Raw genomic sequence first — 15,670 nt, 5'->3', positions numbered from 1 at the left:
TGAATTATGTGTCTCTCCACTGAGCCACTTTCTTTGACTTTGTCCTACACGTGAAGGTCCGTTCAAACCAAATAATGTCATCCATATTTACAACAATAAAAGTGGTTATCAAACAAATTCTTAATAATTTATTAAAAAAAAATTTAAAACGAAATAATTATCAAAATTCATAAATTAAAAAATAATCCTAAAAAGAAAAGTTTGCAGAAACACTCAGATCCCAACTCTCCTTTGACGCAAGTTATACGCCTCGGGTCTGCTTTGATCTCTCCCCCAGCAATCGCCGGCGGTGCTGCGCTCATTTTCTCCGTTGCTGCCCATCCAAAGGTACTCCCTCCGCTCCTCTTCCTCTGTCTCCACGGTTTGTGTTCGTGTTACTACTCTTACATTTAGCCACGGTTATTCAACCGCTTCCGTTGGTTTCTCTTAGGGTTCGGTATCTGATTTAGGTAAAAGCAAAACACGTAGGCAGTTGTTCTGATGCTTCCAAGCCTTTAAAATGGTTTCAATTAGCTAGAAATGGTGATTAAACATGTTTAATTAGAGTTCCTAATTGATAAGGAAGTTGGCCACTTTTTTTTAATTCGAGCGATATTCTAATTTAATTTAAACTGTGGGATTCGAAATTGAATTGAAAATGCGGAGTACACTGCACTAACCAACTTTGTTACACTCAGTACCGCAGAATTGGTCCTCTTAAGTATGGTAAAGATGAAGCTGAACATTGGTATTTTCGAAATAGGCTATGAACAATTTGTATATTGGTTCCCAAATCCTGAATTTTAGTTCTACTGGGAAATTTCTAGGGTGCGATACATACTTGAATTTGGGGTAGCTTCCAAACTTTGTTCGTCCCCGTATTTTTTTGGGGACAAGTTTGTTATGGTGAAGAGGAGTTGGATGCAGGAGCTATTTCGACTGCATGCCATTTTAGATGGGAGAAATACCAGACAACCACAATTCGATAATGGACAATCGTTTTTGTTTGTGATTCATTGATAATATGTTATTGCGTAGTTTAATTAGAGCTTGTTGTGCCACCTAATTTTTTTGTTACAATTTGATTGATGACCTGCTGAACCATGCTGCTTGTTACACTTTGATTCACGAGTCCATGGAGCGTGCATCGGAGCAGTTTGTTTTCGTGCCAAAATGTTTTCCATCAGATGCCTTAGACTTTATCTGGTTGAGAGATTTATGGGATTCCTTGCAATGGTGTATGACTTGAAGAATGTTTGGTCATAAGATGTTCAGAAAGCATTCCGTTTTATCTTGTATACAACACAATTTGAAAATTCTCTGTCTAATAGTTGATGCCTAATTTTGGCGGTGCCCTTCCAGTTCGGATGTGAGATTTAAGATAAACTAGCTTCTTATTTGACAAGTGTGAAGTGTCTAATGTTTTTGAGGCAATTGAGCAGCTTCCAATTTTGGCAATGGAAACAAGTGCAGGCCCCGAGCACAACTTGATGATTGGTGGAAGTGATTCACCGACTTTGCAAATTGACCCCAAAAGATCCCGGTTCCCATGCTGCATTGTGTGGACACCCCTTCCTGTTATTTCATGGTTGGTTCCTTTCGTTGGCCACATTGGCATATGCAGAGAAGATGGCGTCATATTGGACTTTGCGGGGCCCAATTTCGTGTGCGTGGATAACTTTTCTTTTGGAGCAGCAACTCGGTACATCCAAATAAACAAAGAAAAGGTATATGATCTCTTCATATCTGAATTCGTATCACCTTCTCGTTCCTGTTTCATTTATGCTCATTAAAATTTTGACAAGCAGTGTTGCACTATTCCCGATCCGTCTGAGTACCAAAGTGAGGATCAATATGGGGAGAATGAACCTGGTAGAGACATAAAGACATGGGATGATGCACTCCGGAAGGGCACTCAGGAATTCCAACACCGAGCATACAACCTTTTTACCTGCAATTGCCACTCCTTCGTAGCCAACAACCTAAACAGGTTAGGGTTTCGGTCTGGTGGGTGGAATGTGGTGAACCTTGCAGCTCTGATCTTCCTCAAGGGTCAGTGGGTGAGCACAGCAGCCGTGGTGCAGTCCTTACTACCGTTTTTAATAATATTCTGTCTCGGAGTTGCATTAGCAGGTTCAACCTTCCTAACGTACTTAGGTTTCTTCACCGCCTTTCTTGTCGGTTGGTTTCTTCTTGGTACGTACTGTTTCAAGAGTTTGATCCAATTGTAGATTCTGTTATTTGGAGTCTTCGTACGAAAACTTTGGTTTCAGAGACTTGTGATTCAAAATTGCCAGCTACTTTCGACACTTTAAAAGCATGTTTTCCCCGTTGATTTCTCGAGTGTCTCTTTCCTCTTAAGAAGGCATGCGTTCCAAGAATCGAATGTACTAATTTTGTTGTGTTTTTTTTTTCCCTAGTCGTGTAACTCTAGCTTACGGAGAACGAGATTTAAACTTGGGTGCAAAAAGCGGACATACTGCACCAACTAACTGGCATAATTAACATTTGCATGCGCTAAAAGGGTTGTTAGAAATAAGGCTGTAACGGAATTATTATTTTATACTTACCAAACAAGATGTAAATTCCATTACAGTTATGTGATAATATTTTATACTTGATCATGTTTGGTAAGATGTAGAATTTAAATTTATGGCCCATAAATAATATGGATTAATACTAATAAATATAAAACATATTACAACGTAATCTGATGATGCGACAAAATCCGATTCAATTACTTTACAATATTTAAGAGATTCAATTTTAATCTCAGCATCTACTTGAGCTAACCCTAAGAGCACTCAACCAATCAGTTACTTACCCCATTGACAAATGCCAAAATTGTTTCTTGGTTTTTTTGTTATGATATCAACTAGTTATTGATGTAGTGACACTAAGTCCGAATACATTTGCTCCCATTGATAGGCCCAAAAAAGTATGAACCAATGGATATGATGCTCTTTATTATTAAAAATAAATAAATAAATAAAAAATTAAGGTCAAGTTCTTCTGATCCGACGGTTGGGAATAAAGACCCACAGGTCATACCGTGGGCTTGTCGCAATACGTTCACAGTAACAGCCGCACCAAACAGCTGCACGCGTTACGCATCCGCTACGTTCCGTGCATGGGAAACTCTTCTTTTTCCAGACGGTTCTTATCTCCCATGGCAAAATCGTGAATATAAAGAACATGAAGGTCGAATTTAAAGTGACAAATAACCACAGCTTTGCTTATTTAAGGCAACCCACAGAAAAAAATCGGAAGCACACTTATAATTTTTGAGGTGTATTTTTCTGTTTGTTTCTTGAGAAAATTTTACAGAGCGAGAAATGGCGACAGAGGAGGGACAAGTTTTCAGCTGCCACACTGTGGAGGCATGGGAGCAGCAGCTCCAGAAGGCCAACGACTCCAAGAAGCTGGTATATATGATCTTTTAAAATTTCTTCTGTTTTTTTTTTGTAAATTTTGTTTTATTTTTTTTTAATATCGATTTGGTTTGCTGGTTTTTATTTTTTGTGATTTGGGTTTTTGTTTTTGATGAATCTGAATATTGGGGTTCGTTTGGTTTTTTCTTATCTGATTTGATTAATTCACTTTGTTAATCTAGATCCCATCCACGATCCACACCTAAGTTTGAATTCCCCTGCTAATTTAGATAAATTTAGTATATTTATTGTATCGTTTGTCCAAAATAAATTCAGATTTATGTTCAAAAAGTAAAGATTTGAAACGCTAATTCTATCGTATTTGCTTTTCTTTTGTAATTGGTTTTGGAAAAGCAGAGCCACAAATTTTCTGTTTGCTTTTTATCATGTTGGGGCATACTATGTTTATTCTTGCATGTTAAAATAACATTCCACATACATAATACAAGGCTAAATTGGATTAATGATCCTTGTAGTGAGAGGGTAATCGGAAGATAGTTCCCATGATGAAAAAATTTGGATTTAAACCTTCGTGGTGAACTCCGTTAGGATTTAAGTCCAAAATTAATATATTCCTCATCTGTCGGTTAACCCATTCAACCTTCATAACCAAAAGAGAAAAAAACTCATTCATCCAAGACTATGAATTCGTTGATCCATGCTTCGATTCCATTCAAATACTAAAAAACGAAATATTGGGTTGTGAAAACTGACTTACAGATTGAGGATGGTGTGGTTGGAGCCTCTCTGCAGTAAAAGAAGCTTCAGGATTTGTAAAAATAAGAAAGAACGGCAATTTGGGTGGTAAATATAAACTTACTCAAACTTTACAAAATCTAAAGGCTAATAAATTACAAGGGATTGGAGCCAAAAGCTTGAAACTTCACAACCCAGATCAAATCTTAGCCGCAGATGCCACCTGAGCGTGAAAGCAATCTCCTTTTTCTGGTTTTACCGTAAAGAAAGCTCCTTTTTATCTTCTGGGTATTCTACTCAGAGAAAGAGCTGAAATTTAAAAACTTGCTCGGATTGAATTAACCCAGAGAACACAAAAAGTGACACTGCTTTGGACCAGAAAATTTAAAATCCAATGAAATCTTTGGGGGAAGGGTGTGATTTTAATTTTGGGTTAACGGAAAGTTCACATAAATGTTAATTTTAGGTTTAAATCTTAACGGAGTTCACCATGAGGGTTTAAATTCGAATTTTTTCACCACGGGGCTATCTTCCGATTACCCTATCACCACATGAACCATTAATCCAATTTAGCCATAATACAAAACAATATTTTCCTACCCACCACGTTTATTTCATTTGTTATATTTTGCATCTAAATTCTAGGTTGTAAAGGACTTATTTGTCCCCATAAAAAGAGTTTCTTTTTATAAACAATAGCATTTAATGAGTTAAATTTTTAGTTGTTAGAATAAAGGAAATCGGTGAGAATTAAATTCCATCAGGATGCATCGCTTTTCGTCATTGTAGTAAAATGTCATCTGCATTTAAAAGAGTATTGGAACTACATCATTTGCCTTTAGATCGGAATCATTCTTTGTTTTATATTTTGACCTATACTATTACAAACGACACGGAAATGCTTATGGTTGTTTACCCTTTGCCAAGTGTTCCTACAAAACCCTCTTGTTTGTTTTTGTTTGGCATATTCTCTATTATGCACCGGTGTTAGAATTTCTCTGTACCACATCAATAAGAAGGTTTGAGAACAAGCTCTTTAAATAGAATTACTTCACTCTAACTATCATCGAGGCCTTTTGTATTAAAACTCCACACTTGACGGATTGAGCAGGTGACCTAGTGGAGACAGTATTAGTGTTGTTGGAGTGAGCCCATGGCCCGTCTACCTAAAATTTAAGATGGTATCAGAGTCAGAAGACGGGCCCGTATATCCACGTGAACGTGTGGGGTCCCCTTTGGCCCCACGCAAATGGGTGAGCCCTAACATGGCTCCAAGTAGGCCAAAAGATGCCATGTGCATTGGCCTAGCGCGAACGAGTGAGCCCCGGTTTGGTTCTACGTGGTTGTCGATGTGTGGAATTCTTCGTGTGACCCATAAAATAAGGTCTCACGTGCGGGGGAGTGTTAGAATTCCTCTGTCCCACATCGGCCATAGAACTTGAGAACAAACCTTTTAAATAGAATTACCCCACTATAATGGCTTGGCTCCACGTGATTGCCTTTTAAATAGAATTACCTCACTCTAATGGCTTGGCTCCACGTGATTGTTGATGTGTGAAACTCCACGTGTGACCCATAAAATAGAGTCTCACGTGCGGAGGAGTGTTAGAATTCCTCTGTCCCACATCGACCACATAGCTTGGGAACAAGCCTTTTAAATAGAATTACCCCACTCTAACTAAGACCGATGCCTTTTGGATTAAAATCTCACATCTGACGAATTGAGTAGGTGGCTAAGTGGGGACAGAGGAATTCCAACATGGATCCTTGACAGTTAGATTCTTGACTGCATATCTAACCATTCATTGCTTCGATGCATGTCATACACTGGAGTAAAGTAGAATCGTTTCGACCCTACGTACTATCAATTGTTTCCTTTCATATCTAAAACAATAACAATACTGGTTCCATGATTACACATATGCTAGTCATTTGAAGGGTTACATGAACATCTTGTTTCTTTTTTCGCTTCTCATGTTCCGAGCGCTCTTCAATAAAAACTGTAGATGGTTGTTGATTTCACTGCTTCATGGTGCGGACCATGCCGCTTCATTGCACCATTCTTGGCGGAGTTGGCTAAGAAGCTGCCGAATGTCATCTTCGTGAAGGTTGACGTCGATGAACTGAAGGTAATACCGTCATCTGTTTCAAAATGCAATTTGTTTCGGAATCAGTTAACATTGCACGCTGTAAGAGAAACTCAGTCGCAAGTGAATTTCTTTGCAGACGGTCGCGCAGGACTGGGCGGTAGAGGCAATGCCAACGTTCATGTTCCTGAAGGAAGGTAAGATCGTGGACAAGGTGGTCGGAGCGAAGAAAGACGAGCTGCAGCAGACTATCTCGAAGCATGTGGGCACTGCTTCTGCCTGAATGTGATAAATTTGTATATTATGCCGATAAATCCAGACTATAGCAAAGCACAAGGCCACGGACCGTGCGAGTTGCTAGCAATGTAGACTTATATTTCAACCTTTTGCCCTTAAGTATTGTGTGTGGTACTTTTCATAAGGTTGCTACATAAATGTATTGTGTGTGGTACTTTTCATAAGGTTGCTACATAAATGTAGTTCCACTTAGCCCATACATCGTTTGGAAATTGTTACTTGATGTGGAAATTCTGTATGGTTGCGGCAGGTAGGTGCACAATGGCTAACTACGAGGACTCTTGCGCCCAACCGTTGGACTAGGTGGACTTGCCGGATTTACTCACAAGGAAATGAGCTCACTTGTATTTAGGTACCACTTGGCCTTGTGCAAGCACAAATTAACCTCAATATAAGGGTCTCACGTAGACCTGGCATTTGAGACCCAATCTGTTAACTCGATGCAACTCACCCGTTAAGATTAGTATTTGAGTGACTCTCACTCCATTGTGAGTGGGTCGGAATTGCAAGTTGAAATTTACATGGAATAGGGTTATATATATATCATTTGTACTTATCTCTCTCCTCGCGTGGTATCATTGCATGAGAGAGACAGACATACAAAAGAGTACACCAGATATGTTGGTCCTTCGCCAAACTGCAGCCAGGGATGGAATTGGGGCATTCAGAAATTTAGTAGGTCTGTAATTTTATTGTTGAAGGTACTAGCATGCTAGCAATTACCATCATGTCATGTGCCCTTTCCCATTTTCGAAGGGAAGTGATTTACACTTCCGTTTTCTTACTACATTTTTTCTCCCGTCTTTTGATTTATTCAATCCAAAAGCTAAAGAAAATAGAGAATTGCATGGGGGAGAAAATGGGAGTGCGGAAATCTCAAGTTATCAGTCACAACCAAAAACAAGGGGAAGTAAGACCACGAAATGGACAACACAGACTTTGATTCTTTTCATTCATGAAATCTGCACAGTAAACAAATGGTGTCACACTAGGATCCTCTCCCAACATGAACCTACATTTACCTTATTGGATTTGGGGTATCCTTTTTTCCCCAAAACTACATGAAAAGTAAAAACACTCAACAGAAAAACACATCATTTCCCAGTGCCCATATATCCCGTTAAAAGGCCGGGGACCGGAGCCTGACTCCCCCTAGGGTCCGAATTGTTGAACCCCGAGGTATCTACAAACTCGCCTAAGTAACAAGATCACTACTTACACAAGTCCTTTAAGCTTACTTAAATTAACAGCTAATTGCGCTTTAACTCCGAATATGAATTACCCTTCGCCAAGCGCTGCTACTACGACTCCTCTTCATCAGAAGAAAAAACTACGGCACTCCTCCTAACTACATCTGCCATCTCGCTGTACTCGATATCTTATTCTTGTTTGCTCGCTTCTTCTCTTGCTGTGGTGTATAATTAAGGAATTAGGGTGCAACAATTATGATATGTTATCTCACTCTTTCACTAACCCCGCAAATTGGGTTCCATGTTCATTGAAGTTGTGGGAGCACAAACAGCTTCTACTGACAGCCGCTTCAACACATTCGGACATGGATCTCCAAAGTTGCTGTTGGATATGGTGACTGCACAACTCTGCTGCCCTATGCACTTCTGTGATAATTGGAGATAAAAAAAGATAGAACACGGTTCAGTAAGAGGGTTATGAATATAAGTAGATCTTAGAAAACCAGATAGAATTGTTTAGTACCTTCTGCAATACAGAATATGATGTGGTCGCATGGCAAGTTCCTTGTTGGTAGCTCCCACAGGTTCCCAAGGGTGTTCCGAAGCTAGCGAATTTGATGGAAGAGATAGCCTGGCCTGGGTTACACCGCAAGTGAACCTTGGGGCTGTGGAAGTCTTCTGCTTTTCCATAGCTTTCGATGTGCCAATTCTTGATTGTTGGGTGGTATTCAGCAACCTCAGAGCAAACACTGCTCACAGCTCTCTTTACTAGAGAAATTCTGGAGGGATCCCCTCCAAGTTCCTCAAAAAGAACCAACAGATTTTGCGTTGGCTTTAACCAAGATCGAGGCACATGATAACTGAAAAAAATGAAATTCAAATGGAATTTAGGAGGAGAATTTGTTTGCTGAGTAAGCCACTAATTGTTTATGTCATACTTTCATGGTACAATTGTTTTGTTATAAAAATACAAAGTTTTCATCGTAGAGTTGCTTACTATCGTTGTGTGGGTTTGCCGCAACCCGATTGACACTTTGTAGGCCTAAATCCTCCAGCATAACCGCACCCATTGCAATTACCATTAGCAAATGCAGTCCAGTATCTCCCAATACTCTGTCCGTTAATCCATATTTGGCCTTTTCCCATTCCCTCCAAATCCAAAGCCAATGGCTCGTTTCCTTCTGGTTCATTGAAAATAGTCTGCAAAGTTGAGTGAGAGTATTAATAATTTTGTTCTCCTGTGTTTACATTACATAATTGAGTTCCACTTTCCTTCATTGCATACCTTGTGCCAAGTCAATGGCTGCTGTTTCTGTGCAATTAATGATCCGCTCATCCATTCAACGGAGGAAAAATCATTTGGAGATGCAAGATTCATGGCTTCTCCTTTCAATCCAACCTGATAGAATAGCAGGGGTAAGGGAAAATGTCTTGTTCATAATAAATAAAAAGATTTGATTTCCAAAGTAAGATCGACTACCTGGTAGGTCCACTTCTGCCAAGATAAGTCCCATTTTCCCTGGTCAAGTCCATGAAGTGCAACAGGGCCGAGGATGCCAGTATTCCAAGCCTCAAAGTGTCCGCCCACATTCTTCAACAAGCAACAATAAGTTGTCAGCATTACAGAAGAAGAACAAGTAGAATAAGAAGAAAAAAATAGTGGGAAATAATACTAACAGGTAATCCAACGGCAATACTCAATAGTGCAATTCTGTTTGTTCCGGCACGTAGATTGACCTTGCCATTATATGTGAATCTCCTACTCTGCCTTGTTCCGAAGGCAGAACCTGTTTTGTATTTGTAAAGTTTTTTTTCATTGTTCAACAAGATAATATCCATGCAAGAAGCAAGTCAAAATTGTACCTGTAAGCCGCCCATTAATGAAGATGTGCACAGCATGGCCTGTTGATTGAACAATAAGACTCGGGAGTTCCCCTCCACGCAGGAAGGACTCAGATGAACCAATATCGACGCTGCAGACACATTGAAAGGAAGATGATAGTTTAATATATATCAATAGGTCAGAAAGGACGTCACAGAAGGCATACGTAACACTGTCTGGGTCGGTACTTCCACAGACCAAGCTAGTCAAATCGGAACATTCTTTTGAAAGGCTGTCTAAGAATACTCATAGGTGAAAATACTTCAATGACAAAGGAAACACAGACCAACTGGGGAAATCATGAGACAAAGAGTTAGCCTCAGGAAATTCTCACCTAGTTATGTACCAGAGGTAATCAGTACTATCCCTCGTGACATTTATCTGTTCCAGTAGACCAGGAACGGTCAATGTTGAGCTGTCATCCAGAGAAGTAAGATCTTCATCATAACTCTCCCATGATAGCATTGGAATATTTGTTGGCAACATTTGCATTTGTGACGTTTGAACTCCAACCTAAGGAGAAGGAATGACAAACAGTTTCATCTCAAAACCTTAAAAATATTTCAATGTTCAAAGGAGATAAAGACTTGTGTTACCGAAATTGTGGTCTCGGATTCTGTCAGAATAGACATCAATCCAAGTACATGTTCAGAATCAATACCTTTGCAGTGTTAAAGACTACATTTCTGCAATCAGGAAGGATACTGATGGACCAAGGAGGTAGGTTGTAGTGCATGTTATTAAACATCACTCTCGCAGCTGAATTGGAATCATGGTTTGAAAGAAATGCCGAGCAATCTCCTGATTCGGAAGTGTACACATGAGCCTGGAATGCCAAAAGATGCCTAGAGTTTAGTAAACAAGAATACCTTATGCAAACACCAAACGCTAGTTTGAGAATAAAAGTGAAAACCTGTTGAAAACTCCCCAGTGAAGTGATGATTGGATCCGCTGATACTAAAGCCCGTTCACACATCTTAATAGCCTTGTGAAGCTCCTTTAGATGGCCATACTTTGGCTGCCTGATTAAACCTATCAAGTTTTACGGTAAAGCAGTTAGCTATATTCTCAAAAGTTCCCAACATTCGTGCAGTAAACTGGTATATCACAACACGCACTGACACCAGATCAGTTTGCTTAAGCGTATTTTAATTCTCACCATATTCATCTAATGGAGCATCATAGTCGTAGCTGGTAGTGATGAAAGGGCCCCCGGCTGTGCGTCCAAAATTAGTACCCCCGTGGTACTTTTTTCACAAGAAAACACAAGAATTCAGTTTTCTGTGATAGGTTTTAATACTGTACATCTTTTGTAACCTCAAAAACAAAGCAGTGTAAGGAAACTGACCATGTAATAGTTAACAAATGATCCTCCTTTCTGTATGAATCTCGCAACTGCATATGCTAAATCCTGAACTGGTCGTTGGTGAATTGGACCTCCAAACTCCGTAAACCTTCACAATTTTATTGAAAGAAAGAGTCAAATGGATATATTTTCATTTGTAGCAAATTAACAAACTTGGGATTCCTAAGCAAACAAGCATAATAAACTTACCATCCACTCCATGTCTCCGTCCAAATCGTAGGTTTATAGGGCTTGTTGGGAGAGAAAGAATCACAGTAGAAACCGTTACATGTGTTTATCTGTCACGCCACCATCCACAAAACATTTGAGTGACTTCCTTAATACATACGCAAGTCATACAACTCTTCTCTCGAGAATTGGTACTCCATTGCAGGAATGCGAAATAAAAGGAAAATGTATAACAATACAAGTTAAGATGTGCAGCACAAAGAGTGTTAATTACTCACCACTGGATCTGGGGCATCTTCCTCCTTGCACATCACCCATGGCACTCCGGTGTCCAACCCAACCGCCATTTCTGCTGCCCAAGTTATGTAATTATGGCCAGCAGCTCCAAGTAACTTGCTTTGTGCTCCATACTCGTTCTCAATCTGAACCAAATTAACAAATTTAACACATATTACTATAACTCAACTCGAAATAACATAATTTACCCCTAAGAACAAAATCAAAGAGCAAAAACGGAAAATCGAAAAGGCTCATATACCTGAGAGAGAATGATGGGACCACCCTGGGACTCAAACAAATTTTCACTCTTCATCAGTCCCACAATCTTTTCTGTGAACCCTTGCATTGCCCTCTGCATTTCCAGAAGTTACACTATCAAATTTTACTGAACAGTAAATAGTAAATAGTAAATACCCCCAAAAGCTCCATAAATTCTCCTTAAGACAAATTATGCAACAATATTAGATAAAAAGTAAAGAAAATTAACCTTGAAAGGCTCATTGTCTGTTCTGAAGCTGATGCCTGGAACATACTTCAGCCACACAGGAAAACCCCTACAAACCACACAATCAGAAAAATTAAATATTCATTTTTTTCTAAAATTAGGAGAGAAAAAAAGAGTAATAGTGGAATATCCTAAAAAATTAGAAAAATAAAAGCCTAAATTATAGATCTAGAGAAAAAAGAGTACCCAAAGTTCCACTCTGCACAAACATAAGGGCCAATGCGAAGGTGAGCATAGAGCCCTGCATTCTGTATGGTCTTGAGGAACCTCACCAGATCATACCTCCCTTCAAAATTGTACTGAAACCCAGCACAAACCCAGCAGCAGTCATAATTAGAAGGGAAAATAAACAGCAAAAATGGCAGAACAAAGCAGTAAACTTTGACAGTAAAATGTAAAAATGAAGAGTTAAAAGTGAGAGAGCAGATACATTGCCAGGAGTAGGCTCATGCACATTCCAGAACACATAGGTTTCAACCACATCAAGCCCTCCTTCTTTTGCCTTCTGAATCAGATCCTCCCACATCTAAACCAAAATTACATTTCTCAAATCAAATATAAAAAAAACCCAGAAAATTTAAGAGGGCAATAGTGAAAGAATTGTTGAAAAAAATGAAAAATTTGTGAAATGGCTAGTGGGAAAATGGGAAAAAAGATTTGGGTTACCTCAGGAGTGCTTCTGGGGTAATGTATTGAACCAGAAATTAGGATTCTTCTCTGCCCATTAATCACAATGGCCTTCCTGTCATATGTGACAGTACAGTGAACCAGCTGAAAACCCAGCAACAAAAACAACCCCATGAAAAAACCCAGCTTGGAAACTGAGTTGGTTTCCATGGCTTTGCCTTCTCTCTCTCTCTCTCTCTCTCTCTCTCTCTCTCTCTCTCTCTCTCTCTCTCTCTCTCCAAACTTTAATGGCAGACAAAACTCAAAGCAGAGAAGGAATTGTGAAATGTGGAAGGAGAGAAAGAGCAGCAGCAACTCAGAGAGTGTGGTGAAGCAGCAAGGTGTCCACACCCACAACTCACAGGTCTGAGACTCTGAGCAGAGCTATATAATATATTTGTCTGTGTGCTGTGCATGTATAAATAAATAAATAAATATATATATATATATATATTCATATATAATATGGCAGCGGAATCAAATAGGAAAATACTGAGAAAATACATAAATGTTTTTTCTAAGGCGTTTGGTTTGGTGTATTTATTACTAGTGTAACATATACGGAAACGGTCGCGGTCGATCACAGTTCACAAATCACAAGTGTCAAGGCTCGCCGCTGCGTGGCCGTTGGCTACAAGCATAACATGTCAAATAAACGACAGTGATCACGGAAAGCTAAAATATTTTCATGAGTTTTTTTTTTTAACACTTAATAAATCACCCATCTTGATTCTTTTTCTTTCTTTTTTGTGGCATGTTTTGTAGAGGGCTTTGACCATGCCAACCTGTCAAGGTAACTAGGACCAACGGTCAATATCGTCATTTTGTTCTTTTTCATCTTGTGATCCACATTTGCAATTCCATGTGAGCCGGAAACCCTTTTTGGTTCTTTTGGGTCGTGTGAATGTGAGCCGTGACCCGTCATATTTTTGTCACTTTTCTTCCTTCACATTGACTCCAAACCTTTTCTGTTCCGAATCGGCTTAATTTTTAACCTCTCCACTCTATTACGGGAAATGAACCTCTATAATACGAATAAACAGTTGTACTGGCATCACGTGCTAATAAAATAAAAATATATTTTTATCATGACCTTGTTTTATTTACATAAAACGACATGTGACAGTGAACATGCATCGTGCAATGTATGATGTTCTCCCGTAGCAACACTCAGTAGCCAGTAGATCTGTTATCCCTGTCGACGAAGATCTCAACTCAATTCACAAGGGCTAGCTGTCATTCAAGATTAGAAGCAATGCTAGTTATTATTTTATTGTGATCTAATAATGGTATGGTTCCAAGCTTAGTTATTCTATGGACTTATCAGTAAACTAATTGCAAATTCGTCTTAGGAAAGTGTTATTTTACTGAATTATATAATTCCCCTACGTCAATATCTAGGCATATTTACGGTGCTCGCATCTAGTGACCCTCTCATCTCAAGGTCAAATTTATCATTTTCATTTTCCGTTTCAGATCAAGAAGAGAAATTCTTAGATTTGGACGACCGAACCATCTAACCGTTCGACTGAAGACACATCAAATAGGTATTTATAATTTTTAAGTATTTCATTTTCAGTGTTAGGTGCGGACAATATTTAGGAAAATCTCACTGGGTGGGATGTTTTTGTATCTTAGGTTGGAATTTGAACAGCCACATAATCTGATCACCCGTACCTAAAAAGTTATCTTTCAAGCAATACGATTTTCTATACAATTTGTACTTGTAGAATAAATTCAAACTTGGAATGAATGAGAGTACAAATAACATTACCATTCCAACAACGTTATTTTCGTTTCTCAATTTGGAAAAAGAAATACCAGTGAAGACTCGAGCACGATTTAGACAACTAGGGTTTGTCAACAAAAAGTTGCCACTTACTAATGTCCAATCCAATATTTGGCGCCACTCAAGCATATTCCTACTCCATTTGTTTCTTGATTGCCGGGAAAGTTTAAAGGCGTAGCGGCTTTCTCTTTGTTTGGTGTTTTTAATTACGAAAATGGATTAATTATGACTAAAATAATCACAACTTCATATGCTCTGTAATTATAGTGATCCGTTGTGGTGGCGCCGGAGTCAACGGGGTTGATCACGATCTAAGTTATGATCCTTTGTCCATTCATATGTCCCCACGTGGCGTGCATGTTTGATTAGGAGTGAGCTTAATAATTAATCAACCAATTAGCAAGAAGCTTCTCCTGTACCTATGTTCCTTCTTTGGTTTTTGTAACATGCAATAACATTCATAGGCGTGAACAACGGAATGAATATGGAAACCCTAAGACAATGGGGCCTTCGTCCCACCCACCTCCATTGAGGTCAACTATAAATTCAAGAATAATTATTTTTTTATTTTTTACAAAAGTATTTTACCCTAAGACCATCTCCAACCATTGGTCTAAAATCTAAAATTTTTAGCCCATAAAATTTAGGTTTTAACCCATAAATAGTTTTTCTGCTCTAATCCTTATGGCCTAAATTTTAGCCCCAGAATATTAAAGAATGAATTTAGGCTAATTTTTTTTAATTAACTTAAAAAAAATTATGTTGACTATCCTAAATTAATTTTGTGAACCTTAAAACCTAAAAATATTTAAATTCCGATAATTATTGAAAAATCACTAAATCGATACATGAAACACTATCGAAGAATATGAAAATCATGATAGAGATTATAAACACAAAATACATGAAACACACAAAACATACAGAACACATATGAAGCTCATACAAAACACATGATAGAGATGTAGCCGTTGGATTTAAATTTGGACCGTTAGATCTTTTTTTTTTTATCGTTAGATTTGATTATATTCGATCTCAGTCGTTGGATTCAATAAATATATAAATATAAAACTAAAAAAAAAATTGAATGTAGGTCGTTAGACCAACCAACGGCCAGTTGATCTCAGTTGTTGGTCGAAAATGTAATTGTTGACTCTCTGATGAAGTGGCCAACATGCGGGTCTTTGCCTTGGCGTGTTGGTCATGTGCGCACGTCACAAGCGGGCGTCTGGCGTTCAACCACCCAGCTTCACTCTCGCTGGTGGGGCCCACACCATTTTTTAGGCTAAATCCTGGCCAATTTCTGGTTTTTTTTTTTTCTTCAGGTTTTAGATT

General features: G+C 38.7%; 3 protein-coding genes across 6 annotated transcripts; 2 read left to right on the top strand and 1 right to left on the bottom strand.

Annotated features, from left to right (window-relative positions):
• The first annotated feature begins 169 nt into the window (after window positions 1-169).
• LOC137748342 (protein RTE1-HOMOLOG) lies at window positions 170-2,314 on the top strand. 4 transcript variants are annotated; one of them, XM_068488484.2, is made up of 3 exons: window positions 170-327; window positions 1,422-1,706; window positions 1,788-2,314. In XM_068488484.2, exons 2-3 carry the CDS (start codon window positions 1,437-1,439, stop codon window positions 2,208-2,210), a joined length of 693 nt encoding a protein of 230 aa, XP_068344585.2. In that variant the 5' UTR covers window positions 170-327; window positions 1,422-1,436; the 3' UTR covers window positions 2,211-2,314. The 4 variants fall into 4 exon arrangements, with proteins under 4 accessions (XP_068344585.2, XP_088542961.1, XP_068344586.2 ...); XM_088686835.1 differs by having other exon boundaries at window positions 191-327; window positions 1,453-1,706; XM_068488485.2 differs by having other exon boundaries at window positions 196-327; window positions 1,419-1,706.
• Window positions 2,315-3,238: 924 nt separating this feature from the next.
• LOC137748498 (thioredoxin H-type) lies at window positions 3,239-6,689 on the top strand. Its single transcript, XM_068488658.2, has 3 exons — window positions 3,239-3,404; window positions 6,113-6,235; window positions 6,333-6,689. The coding sequence occupies exons 1-3, from the start codon at window positions 3,315-3,317 to the stop codon at window positions 6,474-6,476; spliced, it is 357 nt and encodes a 118-aa protein (XP_068344759.1). The 5' UTR covers window positions 3,239-3,314; the 3' UTR covers window positions 6,477-6,689.
• A 725-nt stretch (window positions 6,690-7,414) lies between these two features.
• Window positions 7,415-12,984, bottom strand: LOC137748497 (beta-galactosidase 3). The gene is made up of 19 exons (XM_068488657.2): window positions 12,547-12,984; window positions 12,311-12,406; window positions 12,067-12,179; window positions 11,863-11,929; window positions 11,635-11,727; window positions 11,375-11,518; window positions 11,118-11,206; window positions 10,911-11,016; window positions 10,722-10,809; window positions 10,476-10,594; window positions 10,224-10,388; window positions 9,897-10,075; window positions 9,544-9,653; window positions 9,358-9,467; window positions 9,161-9,271; window positions 8,966-9,079; window positions 8,678-8,880; window positions 8,204-8,540; window positions 7,415-8,106 (listed from the first exon to the last, which is right to left on the bottom strand). Exons 1-19 carry the CDS (start codon window positions 12,715-12,717, stop codon window positions 7,960-7,962), a joined length of 2,562 nt encoding a protein of 853 aa, XP_068344758.2. The 5' UTR covers window positions 12,718-12,984; the 3' UTR covers window positions 7,415-7,959.
• Between the last annotated feature and the right edge of the window lie 2,686 nt (window positions 12,985-15,670).

The sequence above is a fragment of the Pyrus communis genome, chromosome 2, assembly GCF_041283825.1.
Source record: "Pyrus communis isolate YQ-2024b chromosome 2, ASM4128382v1, whole genome shotgun sequence".
NCBI classification, from domain to species: Eukaryota; Viridiplantae; Streptophyta; class Magnoliopsida; order Rosales; family Rosaceae; genus Pyrus; species Pyrus communis.
The sequence above is the reverse complement of the archived record's forward strand: the minus strand, read 5'-3'. Positions and strand labels throughout refer to the sequence as shown.

What these genes read in the sequence shown, in the direction of transcription:
- LOC137748498 (XM_068488658.2), top strand. Translation starts at nt 3,315, where the DNA reads ATGGCGACAGAGGAGGGACAAGTTTTCAGCTGCCACACTGTGGAGGCA. An exon ending in CCAACGACTCCAAGAAGCTG is followed by an intron (nt 3,405 to 6,112) that starts GTATATATGATC and finishes TAAAAACTGTAG; the next exon opens with ATGGTTGTTGATTTCACTGC. An exon ending in TTGACGTCGATGAACTGAAG is followed by an intron (nt 6,236 to 6,332) that starts GTAATACCGTCA and finishes ATTTCTTTGCAG; the next exon opens with ACGGTCGCGCAGGACTGGGC.
- LOC137748497 (XM_068488657.2), bottom strand. Translation starts at nt 12,717, where the DNA reads ATGGAAACCAACTCAGTTTCCAAGCTGGGTTTTTTCATGGGGTTGTTT. An exon ending in ACCCCAGAAGCACTCCTGAG is followed by an intron (nt 12,407 to 12,546) that starts GTAACCCAAATC and finishes ATTTTGGTTTAG; the next exon opens with ATGTGGGAGGATCTGATTCA. An exon ending in GTATTGCCGTTGGATTACCT is followed by an intron (nt 9,272 to 9,357) that starts GTTAGTATTATT and finishes TGCTTGTTGAAG; the next exon opens with AATGTGGGCGGACACTTTGA.
- LOC137748342 (XM_068488487.2), top strand. Translation starts at nt 1,232, where the DNA reads ATGTTTGGTCATAAGATGTTCAGAAAGCATTCCGTTTTATCTTGTATA. An exon ending in TGAAAATTCTCTGTCTAATA is followed by an intron (nt 1,310 to 1,418) that starts GTTGATGCCTAA and finishes GAGGCAATTGAG; the next exon opens with CAGCTTCCAATTTTGGCAAT. An exon ending in TCCAAATAAACAAAGAAAAG is followed by an intron (nt 1,707 to 1,787) that starts GTATATGATCTC and finishes TTTGACAAGCAG; the next exon opens with TGTTGCACTATTCCCGATCC.